Genomic DNA, 21,593 nt, shown 5'->3' on the forward strand with positions numbered 1-21,593 from the left:
CTTAAAATTTTCACCGACCGCCACTACTAGGAAGGGTCTCTACCCAGACCAGTTTGAACCTTTATTGACTTCTGGGTCTGGCTCCCATTGAAGAGACCTCAATAAAGGTCAAAACCGGTCTGGGTAATGACCCTTCCCATAATGCATAGTATTATACATGTCCGCAAGGAGATGTGCTTTGCATTATGGGATAACTAAGGCAAGTGATGTAAAGTCTTAGCTTCTTTATACAAGTTGTCCCAGTCCTGAAAATACTTCAGGCGCAAACTTTGTTTGCTTATGCTCGGATAAAGGATTAAGCCAAGTATATAATTTCTTGGTATCTTTAATTTATTTGTATTACTTTCAGTATTGTTCCTATGGTGCACAACTAAGAATGGATAGATAAGCGGAAAAAAAGAATGCTTCAAGATCATATGATAGCAGAACTTGTAAGGGAAAAATATAACTGACATGCATGTGCGTACACATACACACAAACAAAAGATACTAGTATAAAAGTTTCTTATCTTACACTTTTAAGAATATACATAAAGTGAAAAACAACATAATGCTGCACACAAACAATTAGATTTATTGTTCGCTTCACAATATTCACTGCCTACAATTTACAGTCAATGATCAATCATATACAGGTGAAATGCAACTGTAATATAGTACAGTTCAAAATAACTCAAAATAACTCCAGGTGCAATTCACGAATGTGACTGTGCAATGTTTACAATAGTAAAAAAATGCTTTGTATGAATAAGTGATGCCTATGAATGTACAATATGCAATACATGTGTGTGTATACATGAATACATATATATTTACATATACACACAAATATATATATACACATGAATAGGCAACCACAACAGTCACCTTTTTTTTTTGTCTCAAAAAAGGTTATAAAAATAGCAACCACAGCTCTAATCTACATTTCTACTTTATACATCAGATTACCTGCATGTTATTTACATACAACTGCAAAACATTAGCATTCTAAATAGTTTCAGCAGTTAAAACTGCACTTTCAATATAACTGCCACGGTTACATGTAATAAACAGTACTCTTTTGACTGTAGAAAGTTGAAGGGTGGGTTTCTAGATTCTGAAAAACGTAAAAAAGGCTATCAGCTAAACACTGTGGATCATTTAAAAAAAAAGGTTAGTAGCTAAGAAGAGTTTGGCATCATTCATTTCTCCTTCTCTTGTACATTTCAGTTGATTATGACTTAATTATTTAATTATGAAATTTGAGAACAACCATGAAATAGTTAAATTACATCAAGAAACAATGCTAGTCCTACTACCTTGGTATGTAGGCAAAATCAAATACAGTACAATATTTTTATTTAAAAAACATTCAAAACATGAACAGCAAGTATAACAGACATGAAAGATTAAAGTTCTGCAGCAGTGCACAAAAATCATTCTAAATGGTAACATATTAGTCTTAGGTGTGAGATATTACTCAGCTAAAATTACTGATTTCCCTTTACCTTCTGTAATAAAACCAAAGATTTACCAAAATTAGGCATATTCCAAACCTGTGCTGTTTTTATGTACAGACTGTTCTAATACAATGGTCCTAAAATAACATATTCACAAAAAGTAGAAAGAAGGATGACAAAAACAACATAACAAAAATAAGGTGAGTGTCCATTTTGTAAAATAGGAAATATAAAAATATATACATCACCCTAAACTACATTGTACTCGCTTAACTAAATTTTACTTCAATTTTTTTAATGCACAAGAAAGAAAATTAAAAATGTGGCTTTTAGGCTTTCCACAAAAGATCTCTCTCTCTCTCTCTCTCTCTCTTTCTCTCTGTGGATTCTTATTTTTAAATTATTAAAACTTATTTTAAGTTTTAAATGATTGAATTGTTACATATAAAAATAAAGATTACTATATAGTGTAAATACTTATTTTTAAAGCTGCTTCAGTAAGCATTACTAGAATATGTATGTCTTATAAAAAAGAAGTTATTGATATACTATTAATTTTAGTGGTGATCTCCATCACACTACATTAAATTAATACTAAAAGCTTTTTTTTTTTAAAAAAAAATGGAAAAAAAAACTTCTAAATTTTTTTTAAAAACATTTTCAAATGTAGCAGTCAGCAGGAAAGGAAGAAAAATGTTTACTGCTGTGACTTGAAATTTGTTTAGATTTTCTCCTTTCTTCAATTTAAAAAAAAACAACAACAACTGAATATTACTTCAAAGAAAGTATTTAATTTGGGGAGAAAAATGTTATGAAGTGTCAAAATGGGAGCAATATTAAAGAGTGCAGTTATCTGACAGATCTACTCCAACATATTCACAACATGTATGAATAAAATTTTACTAGTACTAAATATATATATATATATATATATATAAAACAGAATACTTAAATTAGAAATGTAATGAGTGATGCTGATGTTTTGTGACCAATAACTAAGTTTAGGTAAGTGAGTGACAGGTAATTAACTCGAGAAAGAGATCAATAAAATGTGAAAATTAGAAATAAGAATTTCTAAATTTTAACAAAAACTAATACATTTTAAATTAAAACTTTTTATGAGAATGCTCTTAAAATAATTTGCATAATTAGAAGAATGACCGAAATATATATATATATATATATATATATATATATATATATATAAAAGATATTTTGAATAATAGAGAAAGATTCTGAACATGATCAGCTTTTCTGTAGCCACATAATTATTAAAAGTGAACTTAAAACTGTCTTAATTTAAACAATAAGGTATAAAATATTATTAAAAGGAGAAGCAAAGCCTTGCTTTACAATCTACTGTGTAAAGAATACATTAGCAATATATTTAAAATCTAATTACAATGTTTATATACAATCATGATGTACTTACCAATTTTGATTTTCAATTATGTTTTTATATTACAAATGAGTGGGGGTATCTCAGCATAATATACAGAATGCTTTCTCATTTTGATGGATGAAAGCATCCATAGCACAGCATGCTATGTAAGTGATGGCTTACTGTCTTTTTAATTATCCATTTAAAGGGTTTTTTTTTTTTTTTGACTAAGTATGAAGTTTCAAACAGACTTAGGTACTGCATTTGCAAAGAAAAAAGCTTTAATTATTTAAATAAAGCCAAATTTGCCTTTTACAGAAAAAGGCACTAATTGGAACTAATTCAAGCTTTATTTTGTAACAAAATTTTTCAAAAACATCATTAATGAATATCATTAATATGCTCTCAGAAAAGCTAAACAAAATGGTTTATTAGACATAACCACTAACAAATATTACACATTACTTAAATCACTGACTTATATTTCAAGTATAATATCAGTGTTGGTTGAGCTTGTGATGTGTGAATCATGAATTTTTTTAAAACATTTAATTGCCATCTCACATATGGCTAGTTATGTTTATAGTTCCCTTAATATTCAAAATGCACTTTACAAATGACTTGCTCAACATCTAAACATCTTAACTGATGCTTCTGGTCCAAATGATGTTTCACAAAAGTCAATAATCATCTTTGAGTTCCTGATGATGATTTCAAGTCTATCCTATTAGTAGCTGATATTTCACTTGGAGGAGGTGCTGAAGATGGTCGTCCTTGTCTACTTTCAGCACTAACTGAAAGTCCAGGTGATGCAACAAGAAGGGTTTGTGATGAGGGAGGAGTCCTCACAACAGCAGGATTTCTTGTAACTGTCACAGGACCTGGAGCTAGGAATGGTTGGGTTTCTGATAATAGTTCTGACTTTGGAGGAGTATTTCCTTGACTTGGAGAAGAAAAGGAATTCGAATTGGAAGATACAGAACAAGAAGATGTGGCAGTTGGAGTTGATGGAGTAGGGGTAGTAGGTCCTTGTGCAGTTACCACACTACTCTGAGCCATAAGTTTTTGACGAACTTCTCTTATTTTAAGTTGAAGAGTATTTTTTGTAGGAAATATATCCTGATGTGCTTGCTGGAAGGAGGCTGTTGACTGTGCTGAAAAATATAGATTAAAATTTAGCTTGCAATTCATTTAAACAGTGAAATTAACAAACTTGATTTACTCACAGCATTCTGGAAAATTCTGTGAATGATCTTAAAGAACTGTAAAGTATGAACTACAATAATACTCCACATGTGATGCTTCATTTTATGATGATCCATTCATACTTTTCAATTATGATAAGTGTTCATTTATATGAAACTGCATTCGCTTATATGATAGTTTTAGTAACATGACAATGCTATGAATCAACCAATGCACAGCATTTGTGAACTCAAGTTTATTTATGACGTTCCTCGCTACATTTATCTGTGTTTTGCTATGAGTTAGAAACTGTTGTTGTTAATAACAGCAGATAAAATTCAAAGTAAGGGTGCTGTTGCAAAAAGAATAAAATTCACAAACCTATTACATTATATGCTAAGATTAAAATGAATAAATTTAGTAACAGTGTACTGAACACAGAGAATGCAGGATAAACTTGCATTGCACCGCTGTTGTTACAGTTGTTAGAAACAAAAATAAAGTTCTAAGTGAAATGAAAAGCTAAACTAGTTAATACTAGTTATCTGTAAATGTGATAATCTTATTTCTGAAATGGAAAGGTGTAGAATGAATACCAAACTGGTTGATATGTTTTCTTAAGCCAAGCTAGTCAGAATAACAATTTCATTTGTGCATCTGAGGTAAATATATGATTAATTTACACACATATATGAATGCTTAAAAATGTTATTAACTCCCCAACTCTCTGGCAGGACGTATATATACATCCAGATAAATCTGAATACGATTCTGTAACACCTATCGAATAACATGGGTAAGAAGTGCAAGTTGGTCTCACTATTTCATCCACCTCGACCAGTAGAGAGGTTAAACCATTAAAAGCATCTACAAGTGTGGAAGGAAAAAGGCAGTGATGTGCTATGTGGCAAAATTTGCTATATGACAGTTGTCTGGAACCTAGTATATTATATGAAAGGGGTATGTCTATACATGGTAAACAGTAGATGATTTTCATCTTCTAAGTACAGTCAATATCTGGCAATGAAACTCATCACAGTTGCCACACCACTTGCTTACTAAGGCCTTAAATGACTAAAACCATATTTGGACCAAAAAAGAGTTTCTAGCATTTCTTTCTACCCTCCTTCCCTTCTCTTTATAATCTTCCATTTGCCCAGAACTGTGAAAGATTTCCTCTGAGGGTGTGGTGGACACAATGCAAGTTGTAGTATTGTTTTTTAAATTAAAGATGCCAAGAAATTATATTCTTGGTTAAATCCTTTATCCAAGTGTAAGCAAACAAAGTTTGCATGTGAAGTAACTTTGTGAGTGGACAACTCATATATAGAGGCTATTGACTTCACATCAATTGCCTTAGTATCCCATAATGCAAAGCACATATCCTTATGGACATATATAATGCTATTATGGGAAGGATCACTATCCAGACCAGTTTCAAACTTTATTGAGGTATGTTTAAGTGTAGGAATACCTCTCCAAAAACTTATGCAATCCCTCATTACCAACAATGAGGGACCTGAAAGATCATTTAATTTAACTCAGAAGTAGTTCCACATCTCAGGGAAAGCAACCACTTTCCCTGAGATATGAGCACAAACTCACATCAGTGGGAGCCAGACCCAGAAGTGATACCAAGATTGAAGTAATGCAGAAGTCATATTTCCATATACAAGTAAACAAAAGAGGTTGGAAGTTTATTTTGCACTTGGTTAGACTATAATAAATTTAGTTTAATCCTTTACCCAAGTGTAGGCAAACAAAGTTTGCGCCTGAAGTACTTCAGGACTGAGGCAACTCGCAGCAAAGGTGGACCAAGCTCTCATCACTCCTTGTCTCAGTATCTCCCATAATGCAAAGCACATCTCCTTGCAGACATGTATAATGCTATGCATTAAGGGAAGGGCCACAACCCAGACCAGTTTTGACCTTTATTGAGGTCTCGTCAGTGGGAGGCAGACCCAGAAGTGGTGATACTAAGGCAGAAGCAATGGAGAGGTCATATTTACTTATACGAGTTGCCAAAAGGTGTACCACCTTATTATTAATTTACTCTGGATTTAGAGAAAGATGTTGGAAGTTTATTTTAGTTTTGCACCTGAAGTAGTCCTGAACTACTTCAGGCACAAACGTTTTTTGCCTACACTTGGGTAAAGGATTAAACTAAATTTATTATAGTCTAACCAAGTGGAAAATAAACTTCCAACATCTTTCTCTAAATCCAGAGTAAATTAATAATAAGGTGGTACATCTTTTGGCAACTCATATAAGTAAATATGACCTCTCCATTGCTACTACCTTAGTATCACCACTTATGGGTGTGCCTCTCACTGATGAGATCTCAATAAAAGTCGAAACCAGTCTTGGTAGTGGCTCTTCCCTTAATGCATAGCATTATACATGTCTGCAAGGAGATGTGCTTTGTATTATGGGAGATACTGAGACAAGGAGTGATGAGAGCCTGGTCCGCCTTTGCTACGAGTTGCCTCAGTCCTGAACTACTTCAGGTGCAAACTTTGTTTGCCTACACTTGGATAAAGGATTAAACTAAATTTATTAAAGTAAACAAAAGGTGTCACACCTTATTACTAAAATACTCTGGATTAGAGATAGATGTTGAAAGTTTTTCCTATTGGTTATTACTATTTCCTATTGATTTTTCCTATTGGTTATACTTACCAAAAAATTGTAATGTTGTGTTTATTCATTATTGCATATCTTGGTTATAAAGTCAGTTATGCTTTATGAAGTAATTTTTTACTCGCAAAGTAACTTTGTGCAGTAATTGCAAACTATTGAATATTTCCTTTCAGATTATTTCCTGTATCATTCATATGCAAATTAAAAGCAGTGGTCCTAGCGCTGAATCTTGTGGCACACCACTAGTTTACCAGCTTTTGCCTTGTTCTGCTCCTCTGTGATACCACTTTTTGATAGCTGTCCAGCAGCCATCCTCTTGTTCACATAACTGAGTTTCGTGTAGTATTTGGTCAAAATGAAGTAGAATCAATGTAGCCATTTCCTTTATCCAACTCAGCTGCCACTCTGTTATTACTAAGGCACGACCGATACTTCACAAAAACATGCTGTCGTTCAGAGTATCATATTCTTATTTATCCATTCTTGAATTCTCTTTTTGACTGGTTTTTCCAGTATTTTTACCACCACTCCTGAGATACTGATTGGTCTATAATTTGTTATGGCAGTCTTAGAATCTCCAAGGAAATTTGTCCTCTTTCTGCCTCCCCTTATATGGTTGTTAGCTGTTCATAATAATGATAATAATAATAATTTAAATGCTGAGCAGAGAGAGAATGATGTGGTCTCAAAAAAGGATAAATTTTAATTATGACAGTCTGATACATGGAATTTACCCTCTTTCTGCCTCCCCCTTGTATGGTTGTTAGATGTTCATCATAATAATAATTATTATTATTTAACACCTCCAGGGAGTCCAAAGACTCATCGAGGGAGGGCACCTGCTCTACAACTCTGTCTCCACCACTCAATTCGCCATCTATCATTGACTATCGCTAGTATTTCCACAGACAATCACAAATATCCATGCCGGGATTCGAACCAGCAGCCTTTTGGCTGGAGAGCAGATACGCTAACCACTCGGCCAACCAGGCTGGCATAATTTAAATGCTGAGCAGAGAGAGAGAAAGAATAATCTGGTCTGAAAAAAAGCTAAATTTTAATCATGACAGTCCGACACATGGACACGATCAAGAATTCATGACTGTTCTGATCAACAACCATCTTTCAACTAGTCTAGTATTTATTAGGTGTCTGGTTTGATCAGCTCTTACATTTCAATCTTTCAAAGCACATCTAACTATACAAACTGGCAATAAAAGATGAAGACTGAGATATAGTCTTCAGTTTTTATTGCCAGTTTTGCTTCAAGCATTTGTTATGTTAATCTTTCACTTCCCATTCTGTTTACGTGTTCATATCAACTCAGATCAGCTCACTTTCTAATATATTTATTTTAATATGATTTTGCTGCTGATGCCATCTATTCACTTTCCTAATCTTCCTCAGTACTTTCATATCTGTGGTCTCCGGTCTTTGTTAAATTGCTTTATTTCTAACCCAGTTCTTCCAATCCAGATGTTAAAACTGATTTATACACTGCCATGCTATATCACTAGCTCAGTCTTTCAGACGATTTCTCTCTTGTTCAACATAAATTTATTCAGGATAAATTTATATTGAACTAGTTCTCACCATACCAACCTCGAATATTAGTTAACAAATGGCATCATTTGTTTTCTTATGAATATATACATTTTTTTTTATTATTATTAAATCCCACATTATTTTAAAGCCAAATAAGAAACTCAAAGATAGGAATCAAAGAGTTTCATGCCGATTATAGCAAACCATAAAAGTTTCGGCGGATTGTAGCGTAAGCTAAAGCACATAGTTCAACACTAGGGCAACTCGTAGCAAAGGCGGGTAAAGTTCTGATCACTATTCTTAGTATTTCCCATAATGTAAACACATCTACTAGGAGATGTTTGATGGTATACATTATGATGGAAGGTCACTACCCAGACCTATGTATAGGTAAAGCAGGCTGTAAAAATTAGGCAATCCCGAAAGATCGCCCATCTCAGCATTGTTCCACTCAGTGACAGGCTCACCCCATCACTGAGAAGAATTTCTCGGCATTGGCTCTACCCAGTGGCACGCTTACCCCCACCACCAAGCAGAGCCATAATCTTAGCGGTGGCCCCTCTCAGAGATAGGCAAAACCTACCTCCAAGCGGAGCCTCTCAGAGCCAGATCCGCCCGGCACCGGCTTCATCCCTGATTGGGGACTCATCAGTGAGTAGGTAGACCTAGATAATACTGAGGTTATGGCGAAGAGAACTTACATACTTTGCTATATGAGTTGTCAAAAAGGTGCACCCATAAATTACTTAAATAAAGAGCCAATAGGCTTCACTTCAGCGATGTAACATTATTTAAATTAAGGGGATATTAAATCCCATATCATTTCAAAGCCGAATAAGAAACTCAAAGATAGGAATCAAAGAGTTTCATGCCAAATATAGCAAACTATAAAAAACACATCTCCTAGGAGATGTGTTTTACATTATGGGAAATACTAAGAATAGTGATCAGAACTTTACCCAAATTTGCTACGAGTTGCCCTAGTGTTGAACTATGTGCTTTAGCTTACACTACAATCTGCCGAAACTTTTATGGTTTGCTATATTCAGCATGAAACTCTTTGATTCCTATCTTTGAGTTTCTTATTCAGCTTTGAAATAATGTGGGAGTTAATATCCCCTTAATTTAAATAATGTTACATCGCCGAAGTAAAGCCTATTGGCTCTTTATTTAAGTAATTTATGGGTGCACCTTTTTGACAATTCGTATAGCAAAGTATATAAGTTCTCTTCGCTATAACCTCAGTATTATCTAGGTCTACCTACTCACTGATGAGACCTCAGTGAAGGTTGAAACCGGTCTGGGTAGTGACCGTCCACCATAATGTATAACATCAAACATCTCCTAGAAGATGTGTTTTACATTATGGGCAGTACTAAGAATAGTGATCAGAACTTTACCCACCTTTGCTACGAGTTGCTCTAGTGTTGAACTATGTGCTTTAGCTTAAGCTACAATCCACCGAAACTTTTATGGCTTGCTATAATCGGCATGAAACTCTTTGATTCCTATCCCTGAATTTCTTATTCGGCTTTGAAATAATGTGGGATTTAATGCCCCCTTAATTTAAATGTTACATCGCCGAAGTGAAGCCTATTGGTTCTTTATTTAAGTATATTTTTTTATTTCTCTACAGCTGCACCAAAAAGCCTATGGTCCTACATATGGCATGGTTTCTTAAATAGTATTATACAAAGCTAAATATTATTAAACATGCCATGTCAGTCAGTATCAGATGTAACAGCATGATGCACTAAATTAAAAAATAAATAATAATATATAAATTACATGTGGCAAAACATGTTGTTGCCTCATGTTGTTGCCTCAGGATGAAAGTTGGGGCAGCAACTTTCATCCTGATCAGCAGAAGATCGCCATAAGTGACAACGGTGTAAAGGATACTGTGGTAGGCAGATAATCATGAGGAATGAGAAACGGCTACACACTGAACCTCTCTAGAAGGCTATTGCTGGACAAGGAAGGCAAGGGGATACCACCTTGTTTTATTTTTCCCTAGTAAGATAGCAGTATGGATGGTCATTCTAAAAGATAGTAAAGCGCACAATGGCTCAATACTTGTGCACGGGAGGGGAAGAAGCAAGGCTTCCCAGGTCGTAAACTAGTGAAATCCTTGTACATTCAGTGGAATGTGAGAATCCTACTAAAAATTGGAAAATTTGAAGAGAGAAATAGATAGATTAAAAATAGCCATATTGGGAATTAGTGAAATGAGATGGACTGGAACTGGAAACTTTTGGAGTGGTGATTACAGAATCATTTATTCAGGTGATGAGACAGCAAAAAATGGAGTCGCGGTGGTTCTCAATATGGTATGGGGAAGAAGAGTAATCAACTCAGTAAAATGTAGTAGCAGATTGATAATGGTAAAACTAGAAGCAAAACCAACAAATATTATAATAATACAAGCTTACATGCCTACTAGCGACCACAGTGATGATGAAGTTGAGAGAATATATGTGGATATTGAGAATCTAATCAAACAGACCAAGAAGGAAGATAATCTTATTGTCATGGGGGATTGGAATGCAGTCATTGGTGAAGGCAAAGATGGTAGAGAGGTGGGAAAGTATGAACTTGGATGCCGAAATGAAAGAGGAGATAGACTTTTAGAGTTCTGCCACCAATTCAATCTGATCATTAATAATACCTGGTATGAGGTACCAAAAAGAAGAAGGTATACTTGGAAAATGCCAGGGGATATAGGAAGGTACCAAATAGATTATATTATGACAAGAAACAGATTTAAAAATCAAGTAAAATCATGTAAAAGGTAACGTGGGAGCTGATGATGATAGTGACCATAATTTGGTTTTATGGAAATGTAATCTGAAATTTAAAAAGTTGTCACAACCAAGGAAAAGGCCCAAATGGAACATAAGTAACCTGAAAACAGAGGAAAACCATGGAAACTATAAACAGCAAACTGATGAAAGCATTAAAACTGGAGAGAGGGAAAAGAAAAACATAGAGGAAAAATGAACTCATTTGAAGGATACAATCATCAAGGCCGCCAATGACTGCATAGGATTAAGGAAGAAGCAAATAAAAAAACCAAGGATCACCCAGGACATTCTAGATCTAATAGATGAAAGAAGAAAATACAAAACCTCCCTAAAAGAAGAAAGCAAAGACAAATATAAACATATAAAAAATATGATAAATAGAAAGTGTAAAGAAGCAAAAGAACAATGGTTTACAGAGAAATGTAAAGAAATAGAAGATCTAACCAAGACTGGAAGAATTAATAAAGCTTATAACATTATAAAAGGAATAAGCCAGCAAAACAAGACATGAAGTACAATTATCAAAAATAAACAGGGGAACATACTTATAGATAAGGAAGAAATTTCGGAAAGATGGAAGGAGTACTTAGAAGATCTATATAGTGAAAAAGATCTAGATGCCAAGGCCATAGAAGATGAAACAAGACTTGATATGGAAGAAATTGGTCCAACTATATTAAGAGATGGATTTGAATGGGCACTGAATGAATTGTCAGCCAACGAGGCACCAGGCACTGATAACATCCCCTCAGAATTAATAAAATACTCAGGAAACATAACGAAGTCATATCTTTTCAAGATCATAAAGGATATTTATGAAACAGAGATCATCCCCAAAGATTTTACATAATGCTCTATCATACCCATTCCTAAAGTGAATAATGCAAACAAGTGTGAAAATCATCGAACAATAAGCTTAATATCACATGCTTCAAAAATACTACTCAAAATTATACAAACAAGACTAACAAAGAAAGGTTGGAGAATATGTTGGCAATGACTTTGGATTCAGGAAACAGCAGGGGACAAAAGATGCAATCCTAGCTCTAAGAACAGTTATTGAAAGAAGATTGGAGAAGAATCAAAATACTCTGATAATCTTTCTTGACTTGGAGAAAGCCTTCAATGACTGGAATCAAATGTTTCACCTCCTAAAAACAATAAAGGTAGATTGGAGAGATAGAAGGCTCATATTTAATCTTTACAAGCATCAAGAAGCCCTAATAGAAGCAGCCAGCAATACAACAAAAAATGCAATAGCAAAAATACGTAGAGGTGTAAGACAGGGGTGCTCTCTTTCACCCATATTGTTTAATCTGTACATTGAAGATGCAATAAATAAATTGAAAGAACTAATAGAAACCGGAACTAAGATAAATGGAATTGATATTAACTGGCTATGGTTTGCGGATGATATAGCAGTTTTAGCTGATAACAAAAACAAACTGAAAGCCACCCTAACAAAGATGGAAGAAATCTTCACACAGTACAGCCTAAAAATTAATTATAAGAAAACAAAATTATTAATTACAAGTAAAGCAAATTCAATGAAAATAAACCTGGAAATAAATAATAACCTACTACAACAGGTATCCTCTTTTAAATATCTTGGAAGTCTTATCACAGAAGATGGAAGAAACCGATCAGATATTAAAGCACAAATAATCCTAGCCAAAAAAGCATTCTATAACAGAAGAAACATTTTTACCTGTAACGGACTTAGCATCCAGCTCAAAAAAAGGCTAGTGAAAACATACATATGGAGCATTGCATTATATGGTTGTGAGGCCAAGACTCTAACAAAACAAGACATGAAAAAGTTGGAGGCATTTGAAATTTGGTGCTGGAGAAAGATAATGAAAATTAGTTGGACAGAAAAGAAAAGTAATGAAGAAGTTTTGAATATAGTTCATGAAGAGCGGTCATTAATGAAACACATCAATAAGAGAAGAAAAAGCCTAACTGGACACCATTTGAGGCATGGGGGACACTGATTACAGAAATAATGGAGGGGACTGTAGAAGGAAAGAGGTCACGAGGCAGACCAAGAATTTCATATATAAATAACATAATGATGCTAACTGGCACTAAGAGTTATGAAGAGATAAAAAGGAAGTCACAAGACAGGATGTTGTGATGTGCTGCTATATTTACCAATTTTCGGATTGATGCACCAAATAAAAGAAAATCAGCATTCTTCAAAAAACGTGTGTGTGTGTGTGTGTGTGTATATATATATATATAGTTATTGTATAATATTTAGTATATAACGTCTTGTATAATTAGTAACATTATCACCATCAATTTTCCTAACAAGGAGTGTACAGCTACTATGACAGCTCCACATGATTAAGTTTACATCATTATTAATCTCCTATCAATAAATTAGTCTATTACTTGACAGTACTCCAATATTGTTGTGTCTGACATTTCATTTTTCTAAAGCGCTTCTGACTGAATCAATCTACTCAGGCCTAGGCCTTCCTCTGGGTCTTTTTCCTGACAACTTGATATCAAACATCTGTTTTGCTAACCTATCTTCTCCAATTTTGCTTCAGTGACCTTAGATTAAGCCCTGCTCACACATTCTTGAATCCAAACAATGTCAAATTCCCTTCTAATGTCTGAATTTTTAATATGATTCTACCATTAATCTCCTCTGTTCAGGCCACTAATTTTTTTCAGAACTCTCATATCAGTAGTCTCTAATCGTTGATCAAGTGCTTTATTTCTAACCTAAATCTGCGATCCATAACTTAAAACTGGTTTGAACACTGTCTTGTATACTGCTAGTTTAATGTTATGCTAAGTTCTCTCTCCCTCTCTTTTATTCCATATCATACCACCTTTGCTTATGATGTCTTTTATTTCCATATTTAATTTACCATCTAAACTAAAAATTAACGATCACATGTTAGTTGAAAGCAGATTTGAATTCATAAAAAGAACCACATACTTCAAAAAAAAAAAAAAAAAAAAAAAAAAAAAAAAAAAAAAAAAAAAGATAATGAACCAACATCTAATAAACAATTTAAAATTCACCTCCTAGAACAGGAGAGTATTAGAAACTTATATAAAAGCAGAATAAGAGATAAAATAAAACCAACCAAAAACAATATTGAAACTGACTGGAAAAATATAAAGGAAACCATACTAAAAGCAGCAGAAGAAAGTTTAGGATACAAATCAAGGAAAAACAAAAAATGGCTCAGAACTTGGAATGATGACTTAATTAATCGAAAGGAAAAAACAGGCTTTTAAAATCTATCTGCAAAATAAAAACACTGCAGACTATATACAATATAAGAAATTACGGGCTGAAGTCAGAAAGCTTTCCAGAAGTATATGCAGAGAAGATTGGAGTAAATATGTTAACTCATTAGAGCAGGATATCACTGGACCACAAATAGATTTTAAAATTTTCAGGCAACTACAAACAGAAGAAAATGACCAATTAAGAAATAATCTGATTTCCAAAGAGGATTGGATAGAACACTATAAAATATTGTGGAATGAAAAACAAGAAATACAAAACAATGACAAAACTCACAAAATTGAAGATACCAATATACAGGAATGTACAGAAGAAATAGTAATGGACGAATTAGAAAAAGAATTAAAAAAACTCAAGAAATAGAAGAAGCCCAGGCCTGGATGGAATATGCGTTGAGCTCTTTAAATATGCAGACAATAGCTTAAAAGAAAACCCACTTAAACTCTTTAATAATATCTGGAAATATCAAAAGATCCCAAAAGAATGGGAAACTAGAGTAGTAATAAATATTCACAAAAAAAGGTCCCAAGGACAAATGTGGCAATTACAGAGGCATTATTCTCTTAATAACAGCATCTAAGCTATATGCAAACATCTTAAAGAACAGACTAATTAAACATACAGAAAATTATTTAGAAGAAGAATAGTGTGATTTTAGAAGAGGGAGAGGATGCACACATGCCGCTTTCATAATGCAAAAGATCACAGAAAAAAGAAAAGAATTTAACCGCCCATTTTTCTTCTATTTATTGACTACGAAAAGGCATATGATAACTTGAACAGAAATCTACTCTGGAAAATATTACAAGACGATAAAATACCTCCTAAATTAATTAAAGCAATAAAAAGTCTATATAGAGAAACAAAAATTTGCATCAAATTTGCAGATGGAACATTATCAGAACCTATAACTATAAATAAAGGAGTAAGACAAGGTTGTAGCTTATCCCCAATCCTATTCAACATTTATATAAATAGAATCCTAAAAGAATGGAAAACACTGTCCAAGATGGAATTAAAATAACAAATAATAAACAGCTAAATACAATACCTTATGCAGATGATCAGGTACTAATTTCAAATTCAGAAGATAAACACCAAATTGAAACTAACCATCTAAATGAAATAGCAAAAAAATTTTAAATGAAAATATCTGAAAAAAGCAAAAGCTATGGCAATGTGGAAATACCATTCAAAATGTCAAAATTATGCTTAACAATAAAATAATAGAACAAGTTACAGAATTCAAATACTTAGGCAATATAATCTCACAATACAATACTGATTCACAATTGGAAGCAAGACTACAAATTTACAATAGAATGAATAACATAATTAAAAGAAATTTTGGAAAACAAATGACTAAAGAAACTCAATTAAGATTACATATGACCTCTAAACCATTTCTCAAATTTGGAAGTGAAACCTGGATTCTAAAACAAAGAAACAGACAAAGATTGGAAGTAGCACAGATGAAGTTTTTAAGACCTCTCCTGGGACTCACTAGATTAGATAAAAAGAAAAATACAAAAATAAGAGAACGATTAGATACAAAGAACATCGTACAAGCAATAGAAGAACATCACAAAATTGGCTATACCACATAGAAAGGATGAATAACAACAGGATTCCCAAACTAGCATATAAATATAAACCTACAGGAAGAAGAGACCGCAGAAGTCCAAGACTAAGATGGAAAGACCAACTTCATCTACAGAGCAGGAACAGGACATAAAAAGCCTATACCTGAATTGCTCAGACGACGATGATGACTAAACATTTTGCCAAAATAACCGATATATGATATTTGTTCTATAGGTTCTCCATTGAGAATGCAGCAGAAGTTTTCTATGTACCTACCTATTTTCAGCTGATTTTCTTGTGAAATTTGCTACATCTGTTATTCAATTTAGTTCGAGAAACCTGGCAACTTGCACAGGATGTGTTTTAGGAATACAACATCTGCATAAAGCAAAGAACTAAGTATGATATCTCCAATTCTAATATCAAGTATACCACTTTCATTCATAATATGATCCATACAGATGGATTGTATTATGAAAGGTACTATAATTGTAGTGGTTTGAAACTTTTTCTGAGCACCTTGTCATATGCCTTATCCAGATCTACAAAACTTAAGTACAAATGATGATTATCATATTCCCATGATTTCTCAACTATTGGTCGTAAAGTGAAAATCTGATCTTGACAACATCCATTTGGCCTAAACCCAGCTTGTTTTCTAAGTTTTTCTTCTGCAATTTTTCTCAGCCTCTTTTCAAGTATCCTTGCATAAATCTTACTTGGAACACTTGTTCAGCTTTATTCCCTTTTTCGACCTTTTGACCAGGCCCTCTGAATTATGCAATGTAGTCAATGCAAAACTTTTATACCTCCATATTTGAGCATTTCTGATCAAATATTATCCATTCCAAAACTTTCCACATTTCAATTTTTGATGGCGTTTTCTACCTCAAGTATTAATATGTACTCCTGCTTGAAAATTTTCAACTACTGTTCTGTCACTACATGTTTCTCTTAAGTCTTTCAAAAGTAATTACTGTAGACATCTTGGATATCCTTATTTCAGTTTTCATGTCATCTCTGATTTCCGTTTACAGTACTCTTTCCTGTATTTTTAAGTTTTTTCAATAGTCTCCAGAACATTTTACCACCTTCCTAATCTTCTATATTCTTACCAAAATCTTCCCACGCCTTTTGTGTAGTTACTTTTAAACATAGCTCAGCTTTCTTACATCTTGCTCTGCATTGTTTTAAGTATTTGCTTGACTTATGTGCTAGGAACTTTTGGTATACTTTCTTTTTTTTTTCTTTTTTCCAGGATCTCCATGAAGTTTTGGGAGACCCATCCTAGAAAACACAAAGTCCATCACACCACTCCTTAAATTCATTCATAGTTTGTGCTCACCCTATCAGGCATTGCATTGCATTCCATGGTTCCACCACCTTCCATGCAAATAAACCACTCTTTACCCTCTTGCTAAGACTTCAACTTCCAGGAATGGCCTCTTGTCCTCATTCATTTCTCTTGTTCTAGAACATGGCAAAGAACTCCCCAGTGTCAGGCCTGTAACTACCTCTCAACAGTTTAAATGTCTCAATCATATGAACTCTTCTTCTCCAAACTTTGCAGTCAACATTCTCTCAGTCTTTTCTCATAGTTAACATTGTACAGTTCTGATATCATTTTTTGTTATCTACCTCTGCACTCTTTCCAAGGTTTATTAATCCCCTTCAAATCCTGATGACCAAATCTGACACAATAGCCCAGATATCGACCCTACAGGGTCTCAGAATCCTACTTATAACCTTATGCTTCTTTGGTACTGTACCTTCATACACAACTCTCAGATATCTATCAGACTCAGACAGCCATCCCCAATCCAATTCACTAACCTGACATCTAATCCCACATGCTGTAACATAAATATCAGCCTATCATATTCACCCTACCTTTGTAAAAAAAAAAAGGCAGTGTATGCGCAACAGATTATACTAAAACAAAGTGTCCCTTAACAAATCCATGCTGACTCTCACAGATTACATTCATTTATCCAATACTGTATGTGATCTCTCACTAATTTCTCCAAAATCTTAATATTTACTAAAGAAATACAAACTGGTTTATAGTTTGACACTTCCATTTCACCTTTATGAATGCTACTATTATCCTCCTGCTATTTGGGTACCTTTCCCATAGCCAGACTCTCACTGAAAAGCCAGGTCAATGGAGCTGTCAGTTCTTTAGCATACTCCCTCAAAACACATGGTGAAATCCCATTCTGTCCCATTGCTCTACTGACATCTCGAGTACTCAGCACATGAAACACACTGTCCTCTTGCACTTCTAAACTCAAAACTCATTCCTGCAGTATTGCAGCCTTTCAGGATGAAATACACTAATATAATCATTAAACAACTCCATTATGTCTCCTACATTCCACTCCCATCTTCATCTAACAATGTCATTCTACTAAAATCATTTCTCCTTAACACAAAACTCCTTTGGATTTTCCTTGGATCTCAGAACTAATCTCCTCTCATAATCAAGTTTTGCCTTCCTTACCATACTAATCACTCATATTCTTCATACATCTACACTCCACTCCCTATCCTTATATCTCTCATAACCTTTTTTTCACCTGCATTCTCATTGGAGATCATTTGTCCACTTTACACCAAACTGTGATCTCTTTTTCACTTGACACATACAACTTTCCATTGCTGCTAATAAATATTTCTTCACTAGTTCCATGTACTGATGATATCTTGCTCTTCCAATTCCATCATGCATGGAACTGTCACAAGCTGATTTCTAAGATTATTATAATCAGCTACCTTATAATTATGCATAAATTCCTTTCTCTTTGATACTCCTGCATTTTTTTTTTTTTTCATTCTTCAAGTCAAAACTAGTCATTCTCTCCATCTGGGGACAGGGATGCCATCTCAGTTACAATCAGATCCTCTGATGTTAGGGTCATATTGTGTGTTGTGTGTTCTTCTACTACATATTGCCTAAGGCATTTGTTCCTCAAGAAATCCTGAAATTCCATTTCCTTACTACTACGTGCAGTTTCCTCTTCTTAGTTTATACTACTATAGTTAAATTTTCCATAATGATCATTCTTTTTGCACTTGCCAAGCTCATTTGCCTAAACATTTCCTGCTTTTACCCATCTATGCTCCCTGGCTTATAGCAACACCCCGCTAAATATCATGTCCAGCCCACCTCCATCTCACACCATATGCTCTCGAAACCAGTAGTGCCATTGCCTTTCAAATCATCCACTCTGAGAGGACACAACTCATTATCATAAACAATACTCCACTACTGCATTTGCTCTTCCCATTCTGCTGAAAAATGCCTACTTCTATTCCTGTCAGTATATCATCTTCTGTCAACCATGTCTCACTGATCCCAATAATCTTTGGACAAATCTACTTTATCCTAGATACTCCTGCAATTTGTACATCAATGCATTCTCAGTGTTTCTATATCCATCATTATTCATTCCAGATGACTGGATTCTGTAAATTCCAGATGACTGGGAGAAAGGGGAACACATGGTATACCATGTGTTCCCCTTTCTCCCTTGCCTGGAGAACAATTCTTTCCAGATGTCTACATTCTTTCTCCTTCTAAAACAGGCTGTCTCATGCATACAGTTCTCTTCTATCCTCAAATGTATTCCAGGCATCCATATAATCCAAGCCTCTCTTCTGAGACATTCTGGCTATCATAACATTCATTACTGATGTTCTCCTCAGCTTTAACAAATCTGAATAATACACTTGCTATCTTCCCCATCTTGCTCTTTTGCCATACAACCTCAAGTCTCTCACCACCCAACCTAATTCATACTACCTCTCAAGTCATTCATACTACCATTACAATCATCTCATCCATTCTTACACCTTGCTTAAATGCTATAGTCATGCTGACTATCATCCCTCTAGGCAAACACTTCTCTGGCATTCTTTTTTGCACTCCATAGATCATCAAATCTCTATACATCCCTTACCCACTCTTTTCCATCCTTGCTCACCTGCATCCCTCACTCGCTCTATCTCCTCCAATACTTTCTCTCCTACTTACTTGCCTTTCTGTCATCCCTCCATCCATAGTGTCTGCACTGTCTTGCTTCCTCTCTTCTCCTGGGAACAGGGATGCCATCTCAGTTACAATCAGATCCTCTGATGTTATGGTCAAATCCAAACCATTCTCTCCCTTTCTATTATTCCCATAACTCTCTCACTCCTACTCTCATTTGCTTCACATCTGTTCTTTCCAGTCTCCTAATCTCTTCTTTCATGCTTCTTAACTCATTCTCTCAGTACACCTCTCTCTCTCCCCAATCAACACCATTTTCCAAACCTACTACACACTCTAATTCTAATTTTAATTCCTTATTCACATGACTCTAGTCTTCCTCAGCCTTGATTATGCTACTCATCTCTCTCTCTCTCTCTCTCTCTCTCTCTCAGTCAGCATTCACTCGTTTCTCACATCCTTCTTCATTTCCAGCATTATTGATACACATTCATTCCTTGTATGATATGTGCTGTTCCTAGAATTTCTTTGTTATTCTTTGTACTGTATTTCCTATGCTAAGCAGACAATGCATTTTTCAACAATGCTGATGGTACTTGACACTTAAACTTAATGTTCAGATAACATATATTCAAGATTATGCTATGTTTTACTGATTCAAGATTGAATCAGTAAAACAAAATTCTTTGGCAAGAACATGTTCTCTTTCTCTCTCTCTCTCTCTGATTTCAAGACAGAAGAATACACTACATAGGAATCCAAGACAAAGAGCCAAAGCATAATTTTTGTTTTTCTGCATGTGAGTAGGTTGTAACTGAAGGCACAAAACTTTCATACTGTGCTGTGAAATACAATTATATTGTACTTCATAGCATGATATAAAAATTTTAGCACATCATCTGGACATTCATTTCACTTCTTAGATGACAAATAAAGATTTCATATTACTCTGTTTGAAATACATGGAATTTATTTTTCAGAGTAAAAGTCAGCATTATCTGTTTTTAAATAGTTCGTGTTTACAAGCATAGTATGTACTGTCTGACCACAGATTAGAGATCCTCAGCTGGCAATGTGCCAAGAAGAATCAATTCGTGTTAAAGGGGAGAAAGGAATAAGGAAATGTACGAATTTGTTACCAACATGTGAAATCATGTGCATAATCGTAAAATTTTCCAACTGTTATACAAGCAAAATAGTTGCCAGTTTAAAAACTTCAATGTTCATAAAAGAAAAGTTAATTTTCTGACATATAATAATAAACAACTCATCCACCAAGACAGATTTGATTATCCTATTATCGGAATGGATTCTCCTTCTTCTGACATGTGCAGAAGTGTCGAAGGGTCTCACATCTGTGGGTATACAGTAGATACAAATTTGAAATTTAGCTATTAAATTGGTATGGTTTTTTTTACTGTTTCACATTTAACCTTTTCAAATTTACTTTAAATCTAACTTTTAGATCACTAAACTTGCATTAAAATAATTACCGGAAGGAAATAAGCCTTCTTCAGCAAAGAGCTGCATTACTAAATGCCTTCGCTGGTCCAGAATTCTGCGCTGTGAAGACAACCCTTTTTCTCCTTCCACTGGGGTTTTTGGAGTGCGCGGAGAACGTGGAGAAATATCAGCATCAGAAAAATCTAAAAGGTAAATTTAATTATGTTTATTATGAAAACTTTTTAATCCTTCACTAGGAGCACTGAAATACTTGGTGCTCTTCCCTACAAAAAAAAAAAAAAAAAAA

General features: G+C 34.2%; 1 protein-coding gene across 1 annotated transcript in view; it reads right to left on the reverse strand.

Moving 5' to 3' along the window:
• Nucleotides 1–551: 551 nt before the first annotated feature.
• LOC150093981 (protein capicua homolog) overlaps nucleotides 552–21,593 on the reverse strand; it is a 315,184-nt gene continuing 294,142 nt past the window's right edge. The window contains exons 18-19 of the mRNA XM_090412927.1: nucleotides 21,337–21,489; nucleotides 552–3,974 (exon numbers count right to left, since the gene is read on the reverse strand). Of these exons, the coding sequence (XP_090269053.1) occupies nucleotides 3,508–3,974; nucleotides 21,337–21,489 (620 nt within the window). The 3' untranslated portion in view covers nucleotides 552–3,507. The remainder of the gene's footprint in view (nucleotides 3,975–21,336; nucleotides 21,490–21,593) is intronic.

This window comes from Typopeltis vanoorti, chromosome 23, assembly GCF_054136105.1.
Source record: "Typopeltis vanoorti isolate ZY-2024b chromosome 23, IOZ_Tvanoo_1.0, whole genome shotgun sequence".
In the NCBI taxonomy this organism is placed as follows: domain Eukaryota; kingdom Metazoa; phylum Arthropoda; class Arachnida; order Uropygi; family Thelyphonidae; genus Typopeltis; species Typopeltis vanoorti.